General features: G+C 44.8%; 2 protein-coding genes across 5 annotated transcripts in view; both read left to right on the plus strand.

The window, feature by feature from the left end:
• The first annotated feature begins 2,582 nt into the window (after positions 1-2,582).
• On the plus strand, positions 2,583-6,656 carry nudt19 (nudix (nucleoside diphosphate linked moiety X)-type motif 19). The gene is made up of 3 exons (XM_006641252.3): positions 2,583-3,809; positions 5,006-5,213; positions 5,988-6,656. The coding sequence occupies exons 1-3, from the start codon at positions 3,054-3,056 to the stop codon at positions 6,215-6,217; spliced, it is 1,194 nt and encodes a 397-aa protein (XP_006641315.1). The 5' UTR covers positions 2,583-3,053; the 3' UTR covers positions 6,218-6,656.
• A 102-nt stretch (positions 6,657-6,758) lies between these two features.
• tdrd12 (tudor domain containing 12) overlaps positions 6,759-20,881 on the plus strand; it is a 36,863-nt gene continuing 22,740 nt past the window's right edge. For 2 of the 4 annotated variants that reach the window (XR_011182815.1, XM_015368035.2), the window contains exons 1-18: positions 6,759-7,852; positions 9,466-9,509; positions 9,686-9,850; positions 10,452-10,588; positions 11,621-11,740; positions 11,980-12,035; positions 12,340-12,425; positions 13,467-13,617; positions 14,247-14,338; positions 14,757-14,866; positions 15,529-15,594; positions 16,509-16,566; positions 16,693-16,814; positions 18,348-18,395; positions 19,049-19,126; positions 19,288-19,348; positions 19,564-19,671; positions 20,024-20,209. Coding sequence is in view for 3 of the 4 variants with exons in the window: in XM_015368035.2 (XP_015223521.2) it covers positions 9,486-9,509; positions 9,686-9,850; positions 10,452-10,588; positions 11,621-11,740; positions 11,980-12,035; positions 12,340-12,425; positions 13,467-13,617; positions 14,247-14,338; positions 14,757-14,866; positions 15,529-15,594; positions 16,509-16,566; positions 16,693-16,814; positions 18,348-18,395; positions 19,049-19,126; positions 19,288-19,348; positions 19,564-19,671; positions 20,024-20,209 (1,668 nt within the window). In the remaining variant the exon portion in view is untranslated. Of the gene's footprint in view, positions 9,305-9,465; positions 9,510-9,685; positions 9,851-10,451; positions 10,589-11,620; positions 11,741-11,979; positions 12,036-12,339; positions 12,426-13,466; positions 13,618-14,246; positions 14,339-14,756; positions 14,867-15,528; positions 15,595-16,508; positions 16,567-16,692; positions 16,815-18,347; positions 18,396-19,048; positions 19,127-19,287; positions 19,349-19,563; positions 19,672-20,023; positions 20,210-20,881 lie in introns of all 4 variants that reach the window. The other 2 variants (XM_015368036.2, XM_015368037.2) reach the window with 2 other exon arrangements.

Consider the following 20,881-nt stretch of genomic DNA (forward strand, 5'->3'; position numbering starts at 1 on the left):
TCGGGGTCACCAGCCTTGCCTCTTCCATTCCACTGCCAGTCTTCAGCACCAGGTTCTCCAGCTTTCTCCTGCAATATGCATGCTATCTTGGCTAACTGGGCCCTGAACACGTGTGTGTGATGGGGAGTGTGTGTGTGTGAGGGAGGGTGTGTGTAAGTGTGTGAGTGCTTGTGATCCATGCTATCTTGGCTAACTGGGCCCTGAACACGTGTGTGTGATGGGTAGTGTGTGTGTGTGAGGAGGAGTGTGTGTGAGGGAGTGTGTGTGCATGCCCTGTGATGGACTGGTGTTCTGTCCTGGCTGCAAGCTCATGCTGTTCCCTGTGCCTGCTGGCTGTGGTTCCAGCTGACCGCTCTAAGGATGAAGTGGTAACTGAAATTTGATGGATGTTTACAAGTGGGCTGACCATTTTGTTTTTATTACGATTTCACAATTTCACCTGCTTTGTTTTACTGTGTAAAAATATCCACACATTAGGACATTATTTATTTTGATGTGATGTTGCAATATTACAACATGAATAATGCAGCAGTGACATATTTAATCAATCGCAATTAATGATGTACAGAAGCAGGTGGGAATGAAACTGACATAATGAGCATTTCTGATGACATAATGAGTCATTTGTTAAAATCTGCCTGGCTGTTTAAACAGTAAGCTTAATGAGAGCATCTGACTCAGGGTTCATGTTAATTTCTAACCCTTTCATGCAAAATAAATGATTTAATGTTTTTTTAATGATTTAATTAAAAATTTGATCAGCAAAACGCAGGAGCATTCAAGGATCGGGATAGGGAAACACTGTTTTAGATTACTGACCATATGTAATAACTATGTGAATAGTTTGCCATGATTAAATGAGTGTCTACAGCTGATTAAATGACAAAAAAAAAATCATCAGCAAAAAGTAATGTATTCAAAGGTTAAATTCCTGTTTAATTTGTGTAAATTTTCCTGTTCAGATAAAACTGTTTATGCATTGAACATGTGACGCTTGAGAAGAAATCGATCTGTGTTCAATCCAGCCTCTAGCTCCGGGTGAAAGTCTCTTATCTGTTTCTTAATACCTTTTCACAGGACAGAACAGTCAAGTTAATAAATAACAACAACATAAAACGTGCATAGTAACCAAAGTAATAATCTCTTGGCCTTCACCCTGTTCACTTGAATAGAGCTTAGAGACTCCCATATATTTTTATCGCTGTTACAGGTATGCCTGTGTGCTTGTTTTCATTTTTCTCTCTCCTGCCTTACAAGCATAATGAGAAACAGCACATCACAATCATTCTGAATTTCTTTAAACGACGCACAAATGTCTGTGTAGACTGGGCATCAGAACAAACACAGCACTTACAGCCACAACACATTCACAAAATTATTATCGGCAAAAGCTTTATGTAACAGGTGCACTTATCTGTTGTTGAACAGACATGAGATGAGGAAGCTGAAAAACGGGGCAGATCGACAGAGGGGTTTTCTGTGAAAGTCACAAACATAACATTCACACATACACAAACCTTGCCTCTACACAAATCACCACTTTAAATCTTAAAAAAAAGACACTATTTAATAACTTTGTACTTTGCTTTATGTACTTTAAATGAGTCTAGGTTCGTTAATTTGAAAACTCAACGATATCGGATTTTGCGGGTCTAATGGTAAATGTTTTTAAAAAGCAATCCGCACCACGAGAGAGCACATGGAGCTCTGGATATAACGAGGCGGAGTACTAAGCTGTGAAGATGTATGATTAGCAATAAAAAATTGGCAGTATTTTTAAACAATGTGATTAGCAGCCCAGTGCATAGTGCCACCACCTATTAGTCCTCCACCCTACAAAACGATTAGATGATGGTTTGCGTATCTGTGCCAGTCGTTTTCACCGCTGGCGAGGCCACCTGTGGCGAGTGAACCTAGACACCTCTCGCACCTCTTGTTGTCTGGAAAAGTGGGCCAGGTCAGATCCTTTCTGTGGTTTTTCTTTCCTTATTTTTCACCAGGCTTTGACGTCCAGCAGGAGGAATTGCATCGTCACCTGTGCGTAGGTAATTTAGGACTTGTGCAACAAAGTCAACCTAAACGCCTTACCCGCCTTTAATGTATTTACAGTTGTCAGCAAAGCAAAACACTTAACTTTTGTTGTAGCCGTGTTACAGAATAAAGCGCGGTTACATTCATCCATGGAAGTCCCTAATTTCGTTTTAGAAGATGTTAAAAACTGAAAAAATGAGAAAGAAACATGGAGGCAGAACCATTTTTGTTTCGTTTTAAAACGGATTACACTTCTGGTAGGGGCAAATGTGAAGTGAATTATCTCGGCGATTTTTATTTCATGTTGGAATATATTTACATAATTACAGTCTACGCTACGAATCTGCCCCTGTATACAAGCAGCGTATCATTTTGATATTAGTTCATCTGTATGCGAAGCATTATTAAAAGCATGATAAAATAATACGCTATTAATCAATTATATAGATCAATCGCACCACCAGCTGCGGTTAGCTTGTACGCTAGCATTCGTTCCCTTTATTGAGGAACTCCGCTATTTAGCTCTACCTTATAAAATGCTTGTTCTGCCCTTTAATCTAAATCAACGTACAGTAACGACTACGGGTTCATTCGGACAAGGACAAGAGGAGACGCAGTAGGTACACAAGCACCTGCTTTTGCTCTCTTTGACAGGAAAAAAGACGGAGCGCGTACCCAGGTTTAGGGTGGTAACTCTTTAACAGACTCTGCACACTTGCGGGACACTAATCTTCAGAGGACACTTTAGCTAGCACAGGTCTGTTGACATAAGCAGGGTCAGTTGCTGGTCATCTTACGGACCCTCGGACCCCTCGGCTACAACCCCCAGCCGGCGCTGATGAGACCCTCAGCGACTGGGTGCGCTCCCCCCTCACCGCCGGGCGAGGGCGCTACGGTACCTGTTCATGTCCGATGTACGCGCACGTCGTGAACTACTGAAAACCGACACGGCCCAAAAGATCCACCGGCAAACGATTTAGTCCTCGAAACATGTCGTGTCGTGCTTTTGTCAGCCGCACGCCATGAACGCGGGGCTCCGGCACTGGAAGGAGGCGGCGACGGTGATCCTGGCGGCGGGGACGAGGCGCAGGGCCGCGGCGGACGTGCGTCTGCAGGCCGGGGACCCCCGCTCCCCGGGCGGCGGGGGAGCCCCCTGGCCTCCCCACTCCGCCTTCGACTACGAGGTGCTGTTGCTGAAACGGAGCGGGAAGAGCGGGTTCATGCCCAACGCCTACGTTTTCCCCGGGGGGCTGGTGGACTCCTCCGACTTCTCCAGCGAATGGCTGGACGTCTTCGCGTCCCCCCGCCTCTCGCCGGCTTTCGGCCTGGGGGCGGTCAGGCAGCCGCCGCAGACGCGACCCCCTCTGTTCGCCGCGGACAGGGCCGAGCTGGGCTCCCCCATCCCGGGCGAGGTGGCGTTTAGGATCTGTGCCGTGAGGGAAACCTTCGAGGAGTCCGGGATATTGCTGGCCATCCCGAAGGAGGGAGATGAAGGCTACCCCAGGGGCAACAGTCTGGCCCAGGTACCCGAGCTCTGCGGCAGACGCCAGCTCGCCCAGTGGAGGCAGCGGGTGCTCGCAGATCCGTGTAACTTCATCCAGATGTGCAAGGAGCTGGGGTGCGTGCCCAACATCTGGGCGCTGCACGAGTGGGGGAACTGGCTGACACCCACGGGCACCTTCGCGCCGGGCAGGAGATACGACACGGCCTTCTTCGTGTGCTGCTTGCAGGGGGTGCCCCACACCGCGCAGGACGAGAAGGAGATCGTGCATTTTAAGGTGATGAGTCTTTTAGTCGCTCGGAAAGACACTCTTCTTTATTTTGAGAAATATATGTGCGAACTGTTATGCAACTCGCGATATGAAAACATTTGTTCATCTACTGACCTTGGCTAATGATTATTTTGTTATTCACAGCTCGGAATATTAGAGAGTAAGGGAGTGTGTGTGTGTCTACCTCGGCCACCCCAGTATTAAATGCTCTGTGGAGCTGTGCAGTATGAAGTATACTGTATACAGGAAGCAGTTACCGCTGTACTTCCTGTGTCCCGCAATAAATATGTGTTCGGTCAAAGACAAAGCGCTGGAATCTGATCCCCAGCAGTGCTGATATTATAAAATGAGCAGTTTTGATGACACACCTGTTATTTCCACATTGCGAGCTAATCTCATGGGGAGGCATGTTGCTGCCTCTTGTTGTTGTTGACTAAATGGTCTTTTTCTACCCTGTGTGCCCTGTGTATCTTGCTTGTAGCAAGGAGCCTAAGAGAGAGACAGCCTGACTATTGTGGGACTAGACTGAAAGCCCCATCTCTGCCTGCAGGCACATTGGAATACTGCAGTCAAATTGTATTGCTAATTGTTTGATAAATTGGATGATAACATTAACGGCGCAGTGAATTTCATTTGAGTCTTTGCAGTGTAACAACAGATGGAAAACCAGTCTTTCGTTACAGATCCTGGAGGCACATGCATGTAAATTAACAGTAGCCACTGTTTTGAGCCTGTTGCTTCGAATAAGTTGCTTGGATGCACTTGCAGTTTAAATAACATGATTTTCTGCTGGATGATTGACATTTCACAAGAGCGTGGTCAAACCGCTGTGTGGTGGGAATCAGGTTTTCATCTTTGTTGTGAGCTGTTATCGATCTTTATACACTTTAAAATGTAAAGTTTACACTGCCTTTGGCTTCGGAAGAACTAACAGTGGAGCTTAGTGCAGTAAATAGTTATATAAGGATTGTGGCTTCCACATGTTGTTGGAGCTGATACTCTGGCTAATTTCAAGAAAAAGCAGGATGAGATCCTTAAATTAGCTGCTAACTACCAAGTGATTGAATTGTTTCCTCTGGCTTGTAACCCTTCTGATCTTCTTAACCACTACAAGAGCCATTACCTGTTGCCTGAGAGACGTGCAGGAGTGTGCAGTTGTGCAGCTGGATCACGCTCTGCCCTGTGCTGACCTGTCTCTGCAGTGGTCCACGCCCTCGGAGATTGTGTGCCAGTTCCAGGCCCGGGAGATCTGGGTAGCGCCACCGCAGTTTTACGAGCTCAGCAGAATAAGTCGCCTCCCGAAGGTGCAGGACCTGCACAGCTTCGCCGCAGAGCGAGCTGCAGAGGGCTGTGAGCGCTGGCTGCCCATCAGTCTTGCTTGCAGCGATGGTAACGTCAGTCTTCTGCCAGGTAATGCTATTTGTGTGCGTGCGTCCTAGAGGTTTCCGCTGAGATTTAAATTTGAATCTGGTTTCGCTTGGAGTTTGTAGAAGTGTAGATCAGTCTCAGCTGAAGACCAGTCTAAATCTGCCATTTGCACCACTTTGAATTAAATTGAATGAATTAAATCAGTTTGGTTGTCTTCTGTCAACCATTTATTCTCAGTCAAGTTACTTTTCCTTTGAAGCTGAAAAAGGCGAGCTTTCCGCAACTCCTTAAGCAATGAACAAAGAAGGCTTATTGAGAAGCACAAGTAAATTAAGAAGCACAGCTCTCGTAGCCCCCTTTACTGTTGAAGGCCCTCACCGCGTGCAGGCTCAACTGCACAGTCACGGGTTCGAGCCAGGGTCATGGCACTAGCTGACTGTGACTGGGTTTCCCCCAAGAGCCACGCAGAATTGTTCACTGAGGGCAGGGTGGGGTGAGTTGGCTAGGGATCTCACTGCGCCCTCTGTGGCCTCTCGGGCCCTTGCAGGCCCCTCCTCCAGTCTCTCCGGTCGGTGCGGAAGCTGTGATTCGGGGGCGGGGCACGTGCTGGAGCAGAGTGGCTCGGAGTTGGCGGGGAGGATCAGTCCGTCTCCATTTCCTCGTTCTCCCCAGTGTGAGGTCATGGGGTCCAGAGCTGCGAGGTGGAAGACACACCCGACTTAAAAAAAAACACAGGAAAAAAGGCACCGCTGCATCCATGCTCAATCTAGTATTCATCTGTATAAGTGTGTGTGTGTATGTTTGTGTTTCTCTCAGGCGATGACCTGTATCCTGAGAACCCGGACTGGTCAGGTCTCGGCAGTGCGGAAGTGACCAAGAAGAAGTCGCTGAAGGAGCTGCAGGAGAGCTCTCGATTTCACCGCATCGTTATGCACAGCCTGTTTGACATCTCAATCCATGCCAACATCACACCGAAGTACAAACACCTCCTCCCCATCACCCAGCCCATCCAGGGCTCAGACGTCAAACCCAGCAGCCACCTGTGACTCTGAGCTCGGCTCTGCTAAATGACACCACTGTCCACTGCAGAATTATATCCTGGAGAACTGTTTAATTTTGAGTTCCTTCAGATCGCAGAAATTCTAAATAGAAGTGACTCACATTTGTTTTAAACAAAGGAATTTGTTTACTACAACAAAATAATAATATATGCAAGTGATAAGGACAAATACCTTTAAATATAATATAATTATTATATTTTTGTAGTTTTTCTCACTTTTAGGCACAGGAATGCAGCTTCATTGACTCAATACTGGGTGGCATCTTTTATCCCATGGTGTGCTCTCTGTCTATCAGAATGAATTGATAGATTCTAACTTGAGTTTGTGTGGTTGAGCCCCAATAAAAGACTGAGATCTGTTTATTGTGTACAATTGTGTACAATAAACACAATAAACACTATAAAGTGGCTAATTTTTTAAACTCCTTGGTAGTTTTTACTTTTGTTGTCCGCAGTAGTGAAATTTACCATCACTCCCAGTTGGATCCTCTGTTGTCTGGATTATAATTTCCTTGATATGAAACATTAAACCACAAATATTCTCTACTGGTCCTGGATGACTACCACGTTCCTGTTTGTATTTGCTCCCTAGACACTTAATGACTTGATCTGACTCCGTATGTTCACCAAATGGTGCTGTGTTTTCTCTGCATGTTTTTAAGTGATTAAGCATCATAGAAACATATTGGTTACACAAGTACAGCAGCATCACTGCGCTAAACAATGAATCCTTAACGTGGATTAGAGTAGAGGTTTTAATTGGGTGTCCTGGTTAAATTCCACCTTGAGTTTACATGTTCAGGCTCCACCTGAAGTCATTGGAGAAATTTCTACCTCCCTCCCTTCCTCTGCTCTATAGTGGGGTTCCTGGTGCAGAATGATCTCTGTGTTGCCACAGGTCGTTTAAACATCTCTTCATTTTCTAGAGCCAGAGCCTATCCCAGCAAGCAACAGGCACAAGGCAGGGTACACTCTAGATGGGACACCAGTCCGTTGCAGGGCAGACACACACAGTTACACCTGGGCCAATTCTCCCAGGAGTCAATTAACCTGCCATTACGTCTTTGGATGGAGGGAGGAAACCCACATGAACCCATGGGGGCTAATTGAGGGTAGGTCAGATTGCCTTAAACTGGCCCTCCGAGAGCTCGGATGAGGCCATTTCACGCTGTGAGGCCCCCTCCTTGTTTGGGAAGAGGGGTAAAACAAATATTTTAATGTAAAGAATAATATGACGGGAAGATTAAGGCGGGCATTTTGAAACTCCTAAAGAAGGGTAGATTCAGCACTGAAAGCGGGACGTTTTTTCCACAGCTGTGGACTTGAGTCAAGAGTCACGGTAGGTGGTAAAAGTTGCAGATTCGACAAGTTGAGAAACACACCGGAGGGTTAAAGTGGCCCCCGGCTGAGGTGAGGTCCCTTTGCTGCCGCCTGGCCTTGAGTATGGGGTTGTGCTGTGTAACAAATTCGCCCTCAATGTGCCAATAAAGTTTGAATTGAATGGGTAACCGGAAGGGCGTCGCCCGTCGCGCGGTGATTTAGAAGCGGTTCGCCGGCGCGCCGGAGGGAGGCGCGATGTGCGCAGGCGCGGCAGGCCTGGCGTGGGTCGCGACGTGAGCAGGTGCGGTCGGGCGTGGATTTTGCGGGAGCTGTTTTAACACGGCTCATCGGAGGCTGTCGTTTCCCACGTTTTTTTTAACTCAAAGTGCGACTTTCGCACATTCCCCAAAATTTGTACATGTAAAAAGCTGTAAAATTTTGCGTTTAACCTACCGCATTTGTAACGGGGGAAAAAAGTGGGGCGTGTTTTTTTGTTGTCGATTATTTGTAAAAATTATTTTGCAAGAACCGTAAAACCACATTTTATTTTATGGTGATACTGTAACAGCAAAAATCAAATTGAATATGTGTTAATTGTAGTGCAATAAGTTACACTGTATATTGACATAAAATTACCTACTGTATATAGCCAAAACTTTAAACGCATTCAAACCTTTTACAAAGCGAAGTCTCGTTATTTTTTCGACAGTCTCGATTTACTACGTTACTTTACAACCTTTGAGTACAGTACTACTGTTTTCTCTAAGAAGGAGTCGTTGCACGTGTCTGTGTTCTTCAGGCTAAGTTTGTAATAAAACAAACAGGGCTGGAGTTTAAAACGTGCAAAAATATACCCGTGTTTATTGCTTGTTTTGTATATTCACAGGGTAGCGTAGAAAACGGGCGTACATGAGGAAGAGGGCTTGTTTGCTAGCTTAATTGCTTAGCAGGTCGTTGAAAATGCGCATGTATTTAGGAATAGCTTACTCCCTACTTAAAAAGCCATTCAAATGTGTTTGCATATATTTCGCGCGTGGAACTGTTTTTATGCAAATTATTCTTTTCACATGCGCTGCTAATGGATTTTTCAATTTAATTTGTTTGATTAAATGCCAAATTATACGTGCTTTTCCATTATTTATGCGGGAATCTCTCGATTGTGGTAAGGAGGGGGTTTCATTGAACAGTTGAGACTAATAAAAGAACTTAGGCATAGGGGCTTTGCACATTTGTAGATAACGTTTGATTCACAGTAGGATATGTGATGCCATAAGATTGTAAGACAGCTTTCAGAAGCAAGTACTGTGTTATAAACGTCTCTTATTTTTCTTTCAAACCTTTGACAACAAAATTATCTTGAAGGTCTGCTTTTCCATCACAAACGGTTCTGCAGCTGAGACCCAATATGGCAACAGCAGTCACAAAATCCCTTGGCTCTTGTCAACTAATTCTGCATTAGAAAACAAGGGCGTCCAGCCTGCAGAGCAGAAGATCCTGCAGGCTATAAAAGATTGCTTGAAATCTTGAGGTCTAGAAAAGTTAACATCTTCCGATTTAAGTAATTCGGAGCTCAGCTGGAATTAAAATCGGAATACATTTTGGGCCACGTTCATTAGTCATTGAACCACAGCTCTTTTCCCTAATGGGAAGATGGCATGAAAAATGTCTGGATTCTGATTATTACAAGCTGCAGCCTTTTGATTTGATTCTGGATTGTTAGCAGTTGGCCTTTTCTTTCTCCAAACTAGCAGAGGTGAGCTTAACACGATATGAACTTGTGTACAGTACATGGCCCTGGGACTCCCCATGTGTGGGGCTGAACACCCTTATTTTAGACAGATTGAAGAGACCGGAAGTCTCCTATGTTTGTAAGAGAGCTTTTTTTCTGATTTGCCTTTCATCTTTTTTTTTCAGGAGGAAGCGTCGTGTAAAGAATGATGGAAATATCCATTCTAATGGTACTCGCTCATCCTTTTCAGCTTTTTAGTCAGAGCCAGGCTGTCTTGTGATCCCTCCCTCAGGGGTCGGTCTGTCGCTCCTCTCAGGTGCTCCAGGCATCTGTGCACATGAGGCCATTTTCCCTGCTTGATGTCAAACTCTGCACTCTGTGTCTGTGTGTGTGTGTGCTCTGCAGATCGAGGATCCCGGTTGTTTCTGGGGGAAGATTCTCAAGGGAGATGGGGTTAATATAGAAAGTCCAAAGGTGCATGAGAAGTTACAGGACGAGATGAACCTCTTCTATCATAATGTGAAGCTGGACGTGCAACAGCTGAAAGCCCCTTCGCTGGAGCAGGAACAGGTGACGAGCACGAGTTGTGCTTCATGCTGTAGGGTGTAGGGTCACTTCCTTCTTATCATTTGCTAGTTAATCAACGCACGTTTACAATGTGTTCAGTGACTGGCTTTCTAAAGGTGATCGTGCAGTATATTAACAGTGAACATGTTTACAAGGTAGACCAGCCAGTTAATTGGTACCAGCTTAGGTAGATGTCGCCTCAGCGGTCAGTGTGTAGATTTAACTGCTACACTTAAGTGGTGCTGTGAAATTGTTTGCCCTTCAATAATAAAGCAGTATTAAGAACGAGACAGATGTATAAAAACAGTTGCCAATGTTTTAACTATTTCACACTGAATTTGGGAAAATCTGCTCATTTAAAACAAAAAAAATGAAACGGTTAAGCAACTAATGAAAATGTTCACTTCGTGAATTGATTCTGTTCTGATGCTTTGCTGTATCGATGAGCTTTACTTGCTCATTAAACCCCATTCAATGCAGCTACGTCGCGCAATAACACAGAAAACAAGTCATTGGTTTATTTAACATGATTCACTGTCACCGCAGCTGGCCTTTTAATGGCTGGAAGTGATGCATCGGGTATCCCCTGTGCTGTGTGCTGTAGGTCTGTGTGGTGTACTCTCCCAGCCTGAAGAGCTGGTGCAGGGCCTTTGTGGAGTGTCTCTTCCTCAGCTCCGAGGGGCAGCGGGTCCAGTGTTTCCTGGTTGACCATGCCAAGCACATCATCGTTAGCGCAGATGAGTGAGTAGCTGAATTAAGCTTAAAAACTGCCGTTCTTTAATCTGTCGATATGCTAACAGTTCTCCATTTAAAGGTATTGTTAGTGTTCTATTTTGTTTTTAATTTGAAAGAAGTCATTTATGTCACTGGGTCTTTTGCTTCTGGTTACCTAAGCAGATTTCTGTTTTACTGGTTTCTGGTGAAGTTCTGCAGTTAGTCTGTCCATTATCGCCACTCCTGTCATTTACAAAGACACGTAAACCAGGGATTCCCAGAACACCCCAGTTTTCACACCACTGGGTGTCATGAGGAACTAAGCTGATCTCAGGTTTTTGGTGGAGCCAGCGGGACATGGGTTTTTAAGAGGTCAGATGGGGTGTGTAGTTGGTCCTTCTTTTACCGAAGAAAACGCTCACGCTGGTGAGCGAGAGTGATGGAGTCGTTCCCAGCGGTGTCTGTTCATCCTCACGCGATCAGCTAGTATGCACTGTTTTGTGAATAACAGTCAAATAATGGGAAGGAAGCCCAGGAGAGGCTGGATAAGGTTTTTCTGTGCTGAAGCAGCTGGAAAATGTACCCTTGAAGTGGATTATTGTTGACACTCAGAACTGACCAGTGAAGCAAGTTGAAAGTTTCAGCCATTGTGTCCTAAAAAAGACTTCCATAAATATGAATATTGCAGCACGTTGAGCACAGAGCTGCCTCCCTCCACCTACACCTGTCACTGGCCCGAGCACCTTATCTCTAATAGTTTCATCTTATTCAGTGTTGAAGATAAGTCTGCTTCGACATGGATAGTCGTCTGACCCTGGCAGGAATCAGACAGTGAAACACAGAGCCCTTGGTCAGGCCCTCCCTCTTTTTCTCAGACTTGAACGACATGACTCGCACCACATGAGGTTCCCCAGTGAATCTGCAGCACTGCAGTTCGGTTATTCCACAAAACCTATATATGGGTTCGGGTTAGTCACTGGGGCTGCTAAAGCAAGTCAGCTTTATGGCACCTTTATGCATGTAAGGAAAGTGCACCAGTAATGTTAATTTCTCTTTTAGAGTCCGGATACCTTTGGAGAAGTTCTTCCAGCTGCCTTTCCTGGCACAGAAGTTCAGTCTTGCTCATATCCACCCATTGGCTCTGCGTGTTGACCTCTTACGGGAAGAAACGAAATTTGTGTAATACACTATGGTTCTTATTTGTTACTATTGTCTGTGCATGTGTGTATCTTTACAGATGTATACCATTTACTAAAATACCCTTGGAGCAGTTAGGATATTCCCCTAGAACTCTAGTGTCTCCTAAATAGTACGAACAGCTGGAAAATCATTTGAAGTGATAGAGATTTTTTTTCTTTTCATGTATACTTTTTTTTCTCACTGACCTGACCAAACAAGTATGAACATTTGTCTTTCAGACCTAAGAACTTCTGGGATGTTTCTTCTGTGATCTATTTCAATAAACTTGTCCAAGGTATTTTATTTTGGCAGCACATTTTCACAGTTTACCATCTTGAGTTTCTTTCCCACTGCTTCCTAGTTGCATTCAGTCTTTGTTCAGATTTTCTTGAGGTTATTGGTTTTCAGCAGGGCACCAAAACTTCTCACAACGTTTTAAGGATTTATATTTGTTTAATTTAGTAACTATGATAAATGCTCTGCAAAGAGCCAAAGTAGCATAGAGATGAATGAGATAAGAGAGATGAGATGCCATTTTTGCCCTAGCTAGCTAAAGAAAATACTGGGTTTTAACTCCCTCTACCACTTTCTCTCTGAAGCGTCCACTCTCGCCCAGGCTGTGCTGTGTGGTGTTGAGGGGAACTGTCTTGAGGTCGAGCTGTACCTGACAATAGAGAAGATGAAGGTGAGCCTGGCGTGTTGCCCGCCTGGGTGAACGTCCTGAAAGAATTGACAGTGTGACAGCGTTAAGCATCCCTCCATGGCCTGTTCAGCCTCCTGGACTGAAACGTCACAAGCTTTAACGTTTTGGTTTTTGAATCGCTCAGTGAATTCAGAGGTTTACTTTTTTTTTTAGCTGCATCTATCTGTTCTTTTTCTTGTTGATTCCTCTTGCGCTGGTGAGGGTTGTATTGGCAGCATTTCGGAAAGGAGGACCGGACATCTTTTTCCTCCGTTTGCCTCCTTGGGGATTCGCAGGTTGTCCAAGCGATGCTGCCATTCCAGCGTTCCTGGGATGACCTTGAGGTCTCTACCCAGGGGGACATGAGCCCTGTACAGGGCTTCTCAAAATCCCCCTGGGGGGGGAGAGTTCTCCATACCTGCAACCACTCTGCTCCGTGGCTCTGTCCGATAGCCGAGCTTCCTGCCATTTAGAGGAAAATATTTTGAGCAGCCTTTGTGGCAGAAGCTTCTTTCTGCAGTCTTGCCCTTCTGGTTCGTCACCAGAGCGTTCAGAGCTTGTGGCTTTAAGTCCAGCTGTACGACTGTGAATTGGCTCATCAGCCACTTCTCATGATGGTCCATAACTAATAGCTAGAGTCTAATACCGCTCAGATCAGGTTCATGTTGGGAGACCATTTCTCACTTGTTGTCCCAGTAGGTGTTGCCATTGTTCCCTTCTGTTTCACCTGCTCCTCTGCCAGAGAAGTGCCCTCCCATGCCCCTGTTGCCGATCTCCATTGCCAAGGCCTAGTCTGCTCTTACTGGTGTCACACCTGAACACTGAGCCTCTCCCTTCACGTGGGTGAGCCCACAAGTTTGATGCAGGTTTATTTGAGCAATATACACGGCACCCACACTATGCCACATTTGCACAGTTCAGTTACAGTGAATCACTGACACTAGTTAATCCTTATAACTGGCGAGATGTAGAAGTGCATTTATTGTTCGCCGAGGATGTAGGTTCTTGATCACTGTTTTATGCCTATATTATTGGCCTCTGCAGGTATGTGTTAATGATGTCCTGGTGACTGAAAAGTTTGCATGTTACTCTTCGTCGATCGAACAATTCCAAGCCAGTCCTGAGGGCAGCAGTGCTGATCGGACTCCTGCAACATCACTTTTGCAAGCGAAGAGCTCAGATGAAGCTTCACCGAGTAAGAGTCTAGTTTGCTGGGTCTCGTGTTGGGTTTCTGCTGTTGTTTTAAAACCTCATTTTAGTGTTAACACTACATAAATGACACAAGTATACATTTGTGTGTAGTAGCCCTTTAGTGCTTAACAAAAATTATGAGATCGTTTTAGGAGTTGAGTATATTCTACTGTAATTCTTCATTAAAAATGGCACTGGTGTGCCCTTATAATCAGCCAAGGGAACGATGCAACTGGCTCTATTGAGCCCTGCTTTTGAGCTTTGAGCATAGCTATAAATTTGAGGAAAGAAACTAAATGGTCTGATGAGAGTTGCTGGACTGTCTCAATCTTGTTTTTCTTTTTTTAAAAGAAAATCTGTTCTATTTCTGTATGCATTTTGTATTGACATGTAGTGTAAAGAAAAGGTTAGCAGATGTGACCAGTCTTGAGGTATAACCTTGAAAGAGAAGGGGTGATGAGATCCTGGTACAAACACTTTAGAGTTCTTCGGTCATGCTGTTTGTCTTTAATCAGTGCCAGGGCAAAGGAAGACCAGTGGTAATCGGACTCGGGCAGCTTTGACTGTCATTCTTACTTTTTCTGATGTCTTTTTTTTTCTCTTCTACTCTTGAAAATAAACCTATGGATGCAGAGGAGGTCCAAGTGGTGAAGTCTAATGTAACTCTTCATTTTAAAGAGCCTAAAACAAATGATCATAGCCTTGGCACACAGATTGGTTCTATGGTAAGTTGGTCTAAATTGGTGTTTTAAAAGTTTTTGAATACACCCGTGTCACAATTGGCTATCCACCAATCTGAGTAATGGTTCAAACTACAAGCTGACAGGAGATATAAAATCTGAACACGTCATGACATTTTGTGTTGTCGCTGAATATATTTAAAAGTTAATTACTAGCACATCTTTTCAACATCACATTATTTAACACATCTTTGGCTACCATAGTCAAACAATTTGCTGTGTTCAGAAGATGCTTGATTATATCAGTCTTGAAGATAAAGGTCAATAAAAATGCTGTACAGAAGACTATACTTTGATCTGAGGGTGTTTTATAATTGATAGGAGAAAAGTTATGGTTTAGGTCCTATTTTATTGCTATGTTCTTTGTAGAATGGTAAGTATACCACCCTGTGTGCTTTGGCAGACCGGTGTAATGAAGGAAGCCCGAGGGGATGTGGCGATGGTGACACAGAGAGGTGCTGCCGTGTGTGACTTGGGAGCAGCAGAGGCAGCAGAAGAACTGCAAGACAAAAAGTAGGGCTGCCAGCTTCTGTAGAGAGAGTGTGTTGTGCCCGATTGTTCTTGTGTTCAGCCCTGAAACATGCAGAGGGCAGCACACTGAGAGTGTGACTAGGACAGGAAGCGTTTCTTACAGAGCGGTGTGTCTGGAGTATCCACCAGAGGCAATAACAGTAAGCAGCCGGGAGAGAACCTCTCATCAGTAAGCGTCTAGAAAACGCTCGGTAGCTTCAAGGGTTTCCTCATTTGTAACCTCCTTATGTTGTGAAGCATAACAGACATTGATTCATGTTTTTCTTCACTGCATTAAACAACCTCTCCTTGTTATTTTTAACAATGTTTTTATAAAACTCATGATAAATACATCTCTAATGTGTCTCAGAGATGCAAACCACTTAGATGGAGCCTTTGCATATAAAGGTCAGTGCCATAGTTGTGTATGTTTGTGCAGTTTTTACCCCACTTGTGGCCTTTTTTCCCCTCCAATTCAGCTTTTTACAAATGAGTGTCTATTGTGGAGCACTTTTAAAGGTTACGAAGGGGTGGGGTTCTTGATATGCACATGTTGCTTTGAAATATTTAATTGGGCATGCTGTAGAGCCCTTTCAGAGTGTTTCTGTGCCTATTTTGTCATTGGTACTAGATTCATTAATTGCACTCTGCTTTTGTCCCTCGAGTCTTAGAAATGTTGAGACCAGCTCTTTGCTGGCACAAGCGTCAGTCGGCGAGCTTGACTGTAGCAGGTGAGTCAGGATTTGCAGAAGAGCATCGGGCCGTTCTGAGCGACACGCAGTGGATATGCATCCCTGTTGGGACCCTGAAAAGATACTCCTTCCCTGTTCAAAAACTTGCCCTTTTATTCTATAAATACTTATCTAAGGGATCTAATTTTTTTTTTTGCCTCCAATAAATGCCAAGAAGTGAGAGAAACATAAAATTGCATCGTTCTAGGTCTCTTTGATAAAAGGGTGTTCTGATACTATTTACCTTTTAAGCTAGGCCAAGAAGGAGATGCTTTCTGTAGTGGTCTTGATACAGGCAGCAAATTTGTGCCAGCTTGTTAATTTCTAAACTGTATTGAAGAAGCCAGTTTACTCACTTAGCATGAAAACCCCTGAGAACAGTGCTTTGAATAACAGTTATGCTGCTTTGGCAGTACAGATATTTTCATCGCAGAAGGGAGACTTTTAAATTGTAGTGAAACAAGAAATGCATAAAATGTTGCTGTGCACCGATACATCGTAAGAATTTGCTAGGATTAACCACGTCCGCCGTCCCTGCTCCAGCCTGACTGACGAGGACCTGCGCCTCACCGGACAGGCTGGGCTGGGGCCCCTCCCCGGGGGAGGGTGTTAATAGACGCGCCCCCGGCCAGACAGTAACGCTCGCTGGCACGGTCTTCAGTGTTTCCTGCCTTTGGCACAGGTGGCAGCAGGACGCCCAGTGAGCTCTAGGTGCTGCTGTCTGGCTTGCGCACACGACACTGACTGACATTCTGCTGCAGTGTGGCTGCAGTAACACCACGGCCAGGACAGGGGGCGCTGTGGAGACCTGAGGCACTGCTGTCCCAGGGCTCATGCTTTCAGCTATTAGATAGCGATGATACGACTGATTGCTTATATGTTGAGCTTTAATCTGGCTGCACTCATACCAACAGTCTGCTGAAGTTTTTGAATCCTGAGGAGAATGCAGGAAGCAAGCGGGTAGTTCAGGAGGTAAGATGTCTTTCGGTTGACTGCAGACTGACGTTTGCTTCCCCTTTATCCGTTTGTGGATGTGCACAGTTATTTCAAATGACGCAGTTAGACACAAGTGGGAGCAGTATGTAATTGTTCTTGCAGGCTGCCCAGGATGTTTCTCGGGAAGGTGCAGGGGACAGGACCGGGCATGCTCACAACCCCGATGTGATTAGTGCGGCCCCAGAGAGAGGGAAGAACAGTGGAACAGACGAGTGTGACGAGCGGTAGGACTGCACTTCATTGCACAGATGCAAGTTTTACATAAGTGTTTAGATAACAATTCATTGCCCTCTAGATTTCTGTATACCACTAGAAAAAATAGGAAATTAACACAATACGATGAGATATGGATGGGACTTAAATTCTAATAGTTATGCTGTAATCATAATAGCATTGTGCAGAGCAAAGTTATTTATCATAATTGAATTCTGAAAAAAAACAAAGGTCCCCTTTATTCCCGCTTCTAAAAATTCCTTTGAATAAAATCCATTGAGAACCAATGGACAGTCGTGTGCTCGTTGCTCCAGAGCTTCCAATGTAGAGCCCACCAAAGGTTTCCTGTTATCCCCGGGGAGCAGAGGAAGCTGATGCCAATCAGTCAGTCGTGGGCTTCGTCGTCGAAGTGAGGTCAGTCTCTCTCTGGAGGTTGCCGGCCTTCGCCCCGGCCCATGAGCCCCTGCGGGACCCTGCCGAAGGCACTGTGGACTGTGGACTGTGGACTGTGGACTGTGGACTGTGGACTGTGGACTGTGGACTGTGGACTGTGGACTGTGGACTGTGGACTGTGGACTGTGGACTGTGGACTGTGGACTGTGGCTATACGAGAAGCCATAAAAAGCCAATTCTGCCCCTTTTCCTGGTTGTATCCGTGATTGCCAACTCTACAGCTAGTGCTGTAGTGACAGCCCTATCACTCGGCAGTAGTCTGGGGGGGGATCATGAACTCCAACACCTGCCAGGATGTTGTGGCTTAACACTTGGTTCTCTCTGCCAAGAAACTGAAGCTTAGACGAAAATGGACATTCTGGTGTTTCTATCCGAAACGTACATACACAGAACAACTAAGAATAACTACACCTCTTGATTGGCCTCTCTTTCTGTCCCCTGCTCCCGCCTCTCACTCCTCCTCCCTCCCAACCTTTGTTCTCCCGCTACTTTACCTTTGCCTACTGCCCTGTCTCTCTCACACCTGAAGAAGGCTCCACGGCCGAAACGTTGTGTTCTCTTTCTTCTTTTTTTCAGTATGGAATAAACCTATTACTTGTTCCTTTGCAGCCTACGCATGCTGACGCAGCTACCCACCTGAACTAAGAATAACTATGCCTGAAAGGGAAAGTCAATGTCTCCTTCGGGTTTGGCAGAATCTCGTAACGCATTGTAGGATGCGTCTTGTCAGTGTAATCTACAATTTACAAAATTCAAGCAACAGGTGTGGCCCTCATGTTTTCTGGACTAATTATAAGAAATATAGCTTTGCTCTGTGCAATGCTATTAAGATTACAGTAACTTAATTTTCATCAAGCAAAATTATCCAGTCCTTAAAGCTTTGTTTTACTTTCTCAATTCATCAAGGGTAGGTATAAATCTGGAGGTTACAGTATACTTGAGTTTTCTTGTGCTCAGCTGGTAGCACTGAACACGGGGGAAAGGTTGAGTGTATCCTTTGTAAATGCAGCCTTGGTGATTAAAGATGATGGCTGGATTGCAGAAATGATCTTTTGTGTCAGACTATGAAACCCTAAAGTTTGTTTTCACAGTACTGAGGAAGATAGTCCAGAAGCTGAGCTCCATTGTTTTCAGTCAAGGTATTTTTTTTCAGCTTCTGAGCAGGGAAGCTTTTTTTCCCAATGGTTTGAGTGGGAGTCCGTCTGTATGTGTTGGCTGTAAAGGAATCGGTAAAGGTGAATTCTAGGCTGAGAAGCAGAAAGGAAAAATTTTGCATGTAGTTTCCTTGGGGGTGTGGTTAAATTTAGTGTGGAATGGACCTTTATTTTAATAACACATGAAACAAATTAAATTGCAGTTTAGAAAGTAAGGGGTGTTTGAGAGCATATAATTATAACAGAATGTAATGGTAACATTCTCTCCAGTTTGTACCAGCTCTTTAAAAGAATTAAACTTTGGAGTTGATTTTAATTAAGAGCCTGTGTTGTGCTGCTGTTTATTTTGGATTTTGATCTTAATGTTGTATAAAGAAGTTTCTTTTTCCTAGAAAAAGAACTTTCTTTTTCAGGGTGCTCTGTAGTTTAAATGTGCAGTGGGTATTTTGGTCTTTGTTTTAATGGTTTAATTTTTCATCTCTGGATGTTCTCTTCACATATGCCAAAAATCCAGCCCTTTAAGGTTTTGAATTTAAGAGATTTGTTACTTATGCAAAATACAGAAATTGCCAACAGATGTAATGGAGTCTCTCACAGAAGCAGTTTATTTCAAGATAAATATTTTGTTCCGTCTGCAGTGTTGCCCTCAGTGCAGAGGTAAGGCAGGGATCAGCTGACACCAGGCAGCAGGACTTGGATGAACTTGCCTGTGCTAGGTAGGTTAATGACTGCTTATATAACGTTTTTTGTATTTTTACATGTTTTCTTCATGCTTGCTATAGAACTTGAGCCTTGATTGTTATTTTAAAAAATAGGAACATTACAGAAACGTGCGAAGGGGGATACTAAGTTTCCTTAATAATGTCTGTTTTGCCAGGCTGTTGCAGTTTTTGAACCCCGATCCTCTGAACTCAGGAAGTGAATCGGAGGACCCTGTGGTAAGGGCACACATGGGGAAGCCTCGTCTTTGTTCTGTAATTGAAAATCAACATACAGGTTGCAGCTTGATGTTCTGTGTTACAGCTCAAAGTCTTATTGCCTTTAGTGCTTTAGATTTTCTATGCACAGAAATTCTTACGTCCTTCCAAAATTTAATGTTTAGCTGTAAATACTGGTTACGGAAGGAATTGTGTGGGTTTTTTTCCCTCCCCAGAGCCTCCATTGCGATCCCAGCGAGAGTGGAGTGCTGGTGCATTCGCCCCTGCCCATCAGCCCCTGCAGGAGTCTGGCGAAGGCGCTCTTGACTCCCGGCCTGAGAGAGGTGGGGTGCGGACACGGCTCTGAATTGCCCATGTGCCTGCAAAGCCATGGTTCAGAAATGTTTTAATGGACATGTTGGAGTATTCTAGAAAAAGCTACTTGTTCCTACTTCGCTGAACATTTCCTGTGGTTCTTAAAGGTGGGGAACACGTAACAGGTTGTTGATCAATTAAGAGAACTTTGCCCCTTGAATGGAGCCGTTTTGTTTCGGGTGATTTTACGGGATACTTAATCTGCAAATGCTCACTATTTGTAACGTCTCATCTATTGGCGGTTTTGGTTTTTCTGTATAAAATCTTTTGGAATGAGGCATGTTAAACCTGATTGTTTTTTTTAACGTGCCTTACTTTCAGGCTCTTGCGAGGCGGAAATACCCAGGCCCAGACGTGGCGGCGATGTACTGCTGGCCGGCTGTGGCGCAGGGGGGCGACACTCTGCTCGTATCCCGCGGTTGGAAGGACCCTCTCGTCTATATTCCTCCTTTACTCACCTTCATGCAGCTGTGCACCGTGCACATGGCACCAACAACGAGCAATGGGGTAATGTCATGCACTGCTGAGCAGTTCAATACCCTGTTCAAATACGCAGGTTTAATTGTCTGAGGGTTATCTAGATGTGCCAACATGTGGCTGTTGAATCCTTCTGCAAAATTCTTCTGGGGACAAAGATTTCCAAAGGGGTTTCCCTCCCTAGGGTCAGCCTCCCAAGGGTGGTTAATGTCCACCCTCCTGTGCAGAAGGTTTAGAGGAAGGATTTTCTGCTCATCTCTCTCAGCTCTTTGATGACAACATGAAGCGTTTTCATGGATGGGTGACCTGAACGCTCCACACAGAGAGCAGAGTGATGAAAACCAGTTCAGAGATGGGGATAATTAGGAGGCCATAATTGGTAAAGACCAATGGCAAATCTGGCCAGGGTCACACCCCTACTCTTTTCAAGAAACGCCCTGGGATTTTTAATCGGTTTTACATCTCACCCGAAGGACGGCACCTTTTTTTTTATAGTCTAGTGTCCCAGTCACCATACTGTGGCATTAGGACCCACACAGACTGCAGAGTGAGCGCCCCCTACTGGCCACATTAACACCTTTTCCAGCAGCAACCTTGGCTTTCCCAGGAGTCGCCCATCCAGGTACTGGCCAGGCTCACCCCTGCAGAGCTTCAGTGGGCTGCCAGTGGTGAGCTGCAGGGTGAGATAGCTGCTGGAACACG

Source organism: Lepisosteus oculatus, chromosome 20 (assembly GCF_040954835.1).
Source record: "Lepisosteus oculatus isolate fLepOcu1 chromosome 20, fLepOcu1.hap2, whole genome shotgun sequence".
Taxonomy (NCBI): domain Eukaryota; kingdom Metazoa; phylum Chordata; class Actinopteri; order Semionotiformes; family Lepisosteidae; genus Lepisosteus; species Lepisosteus oculatus.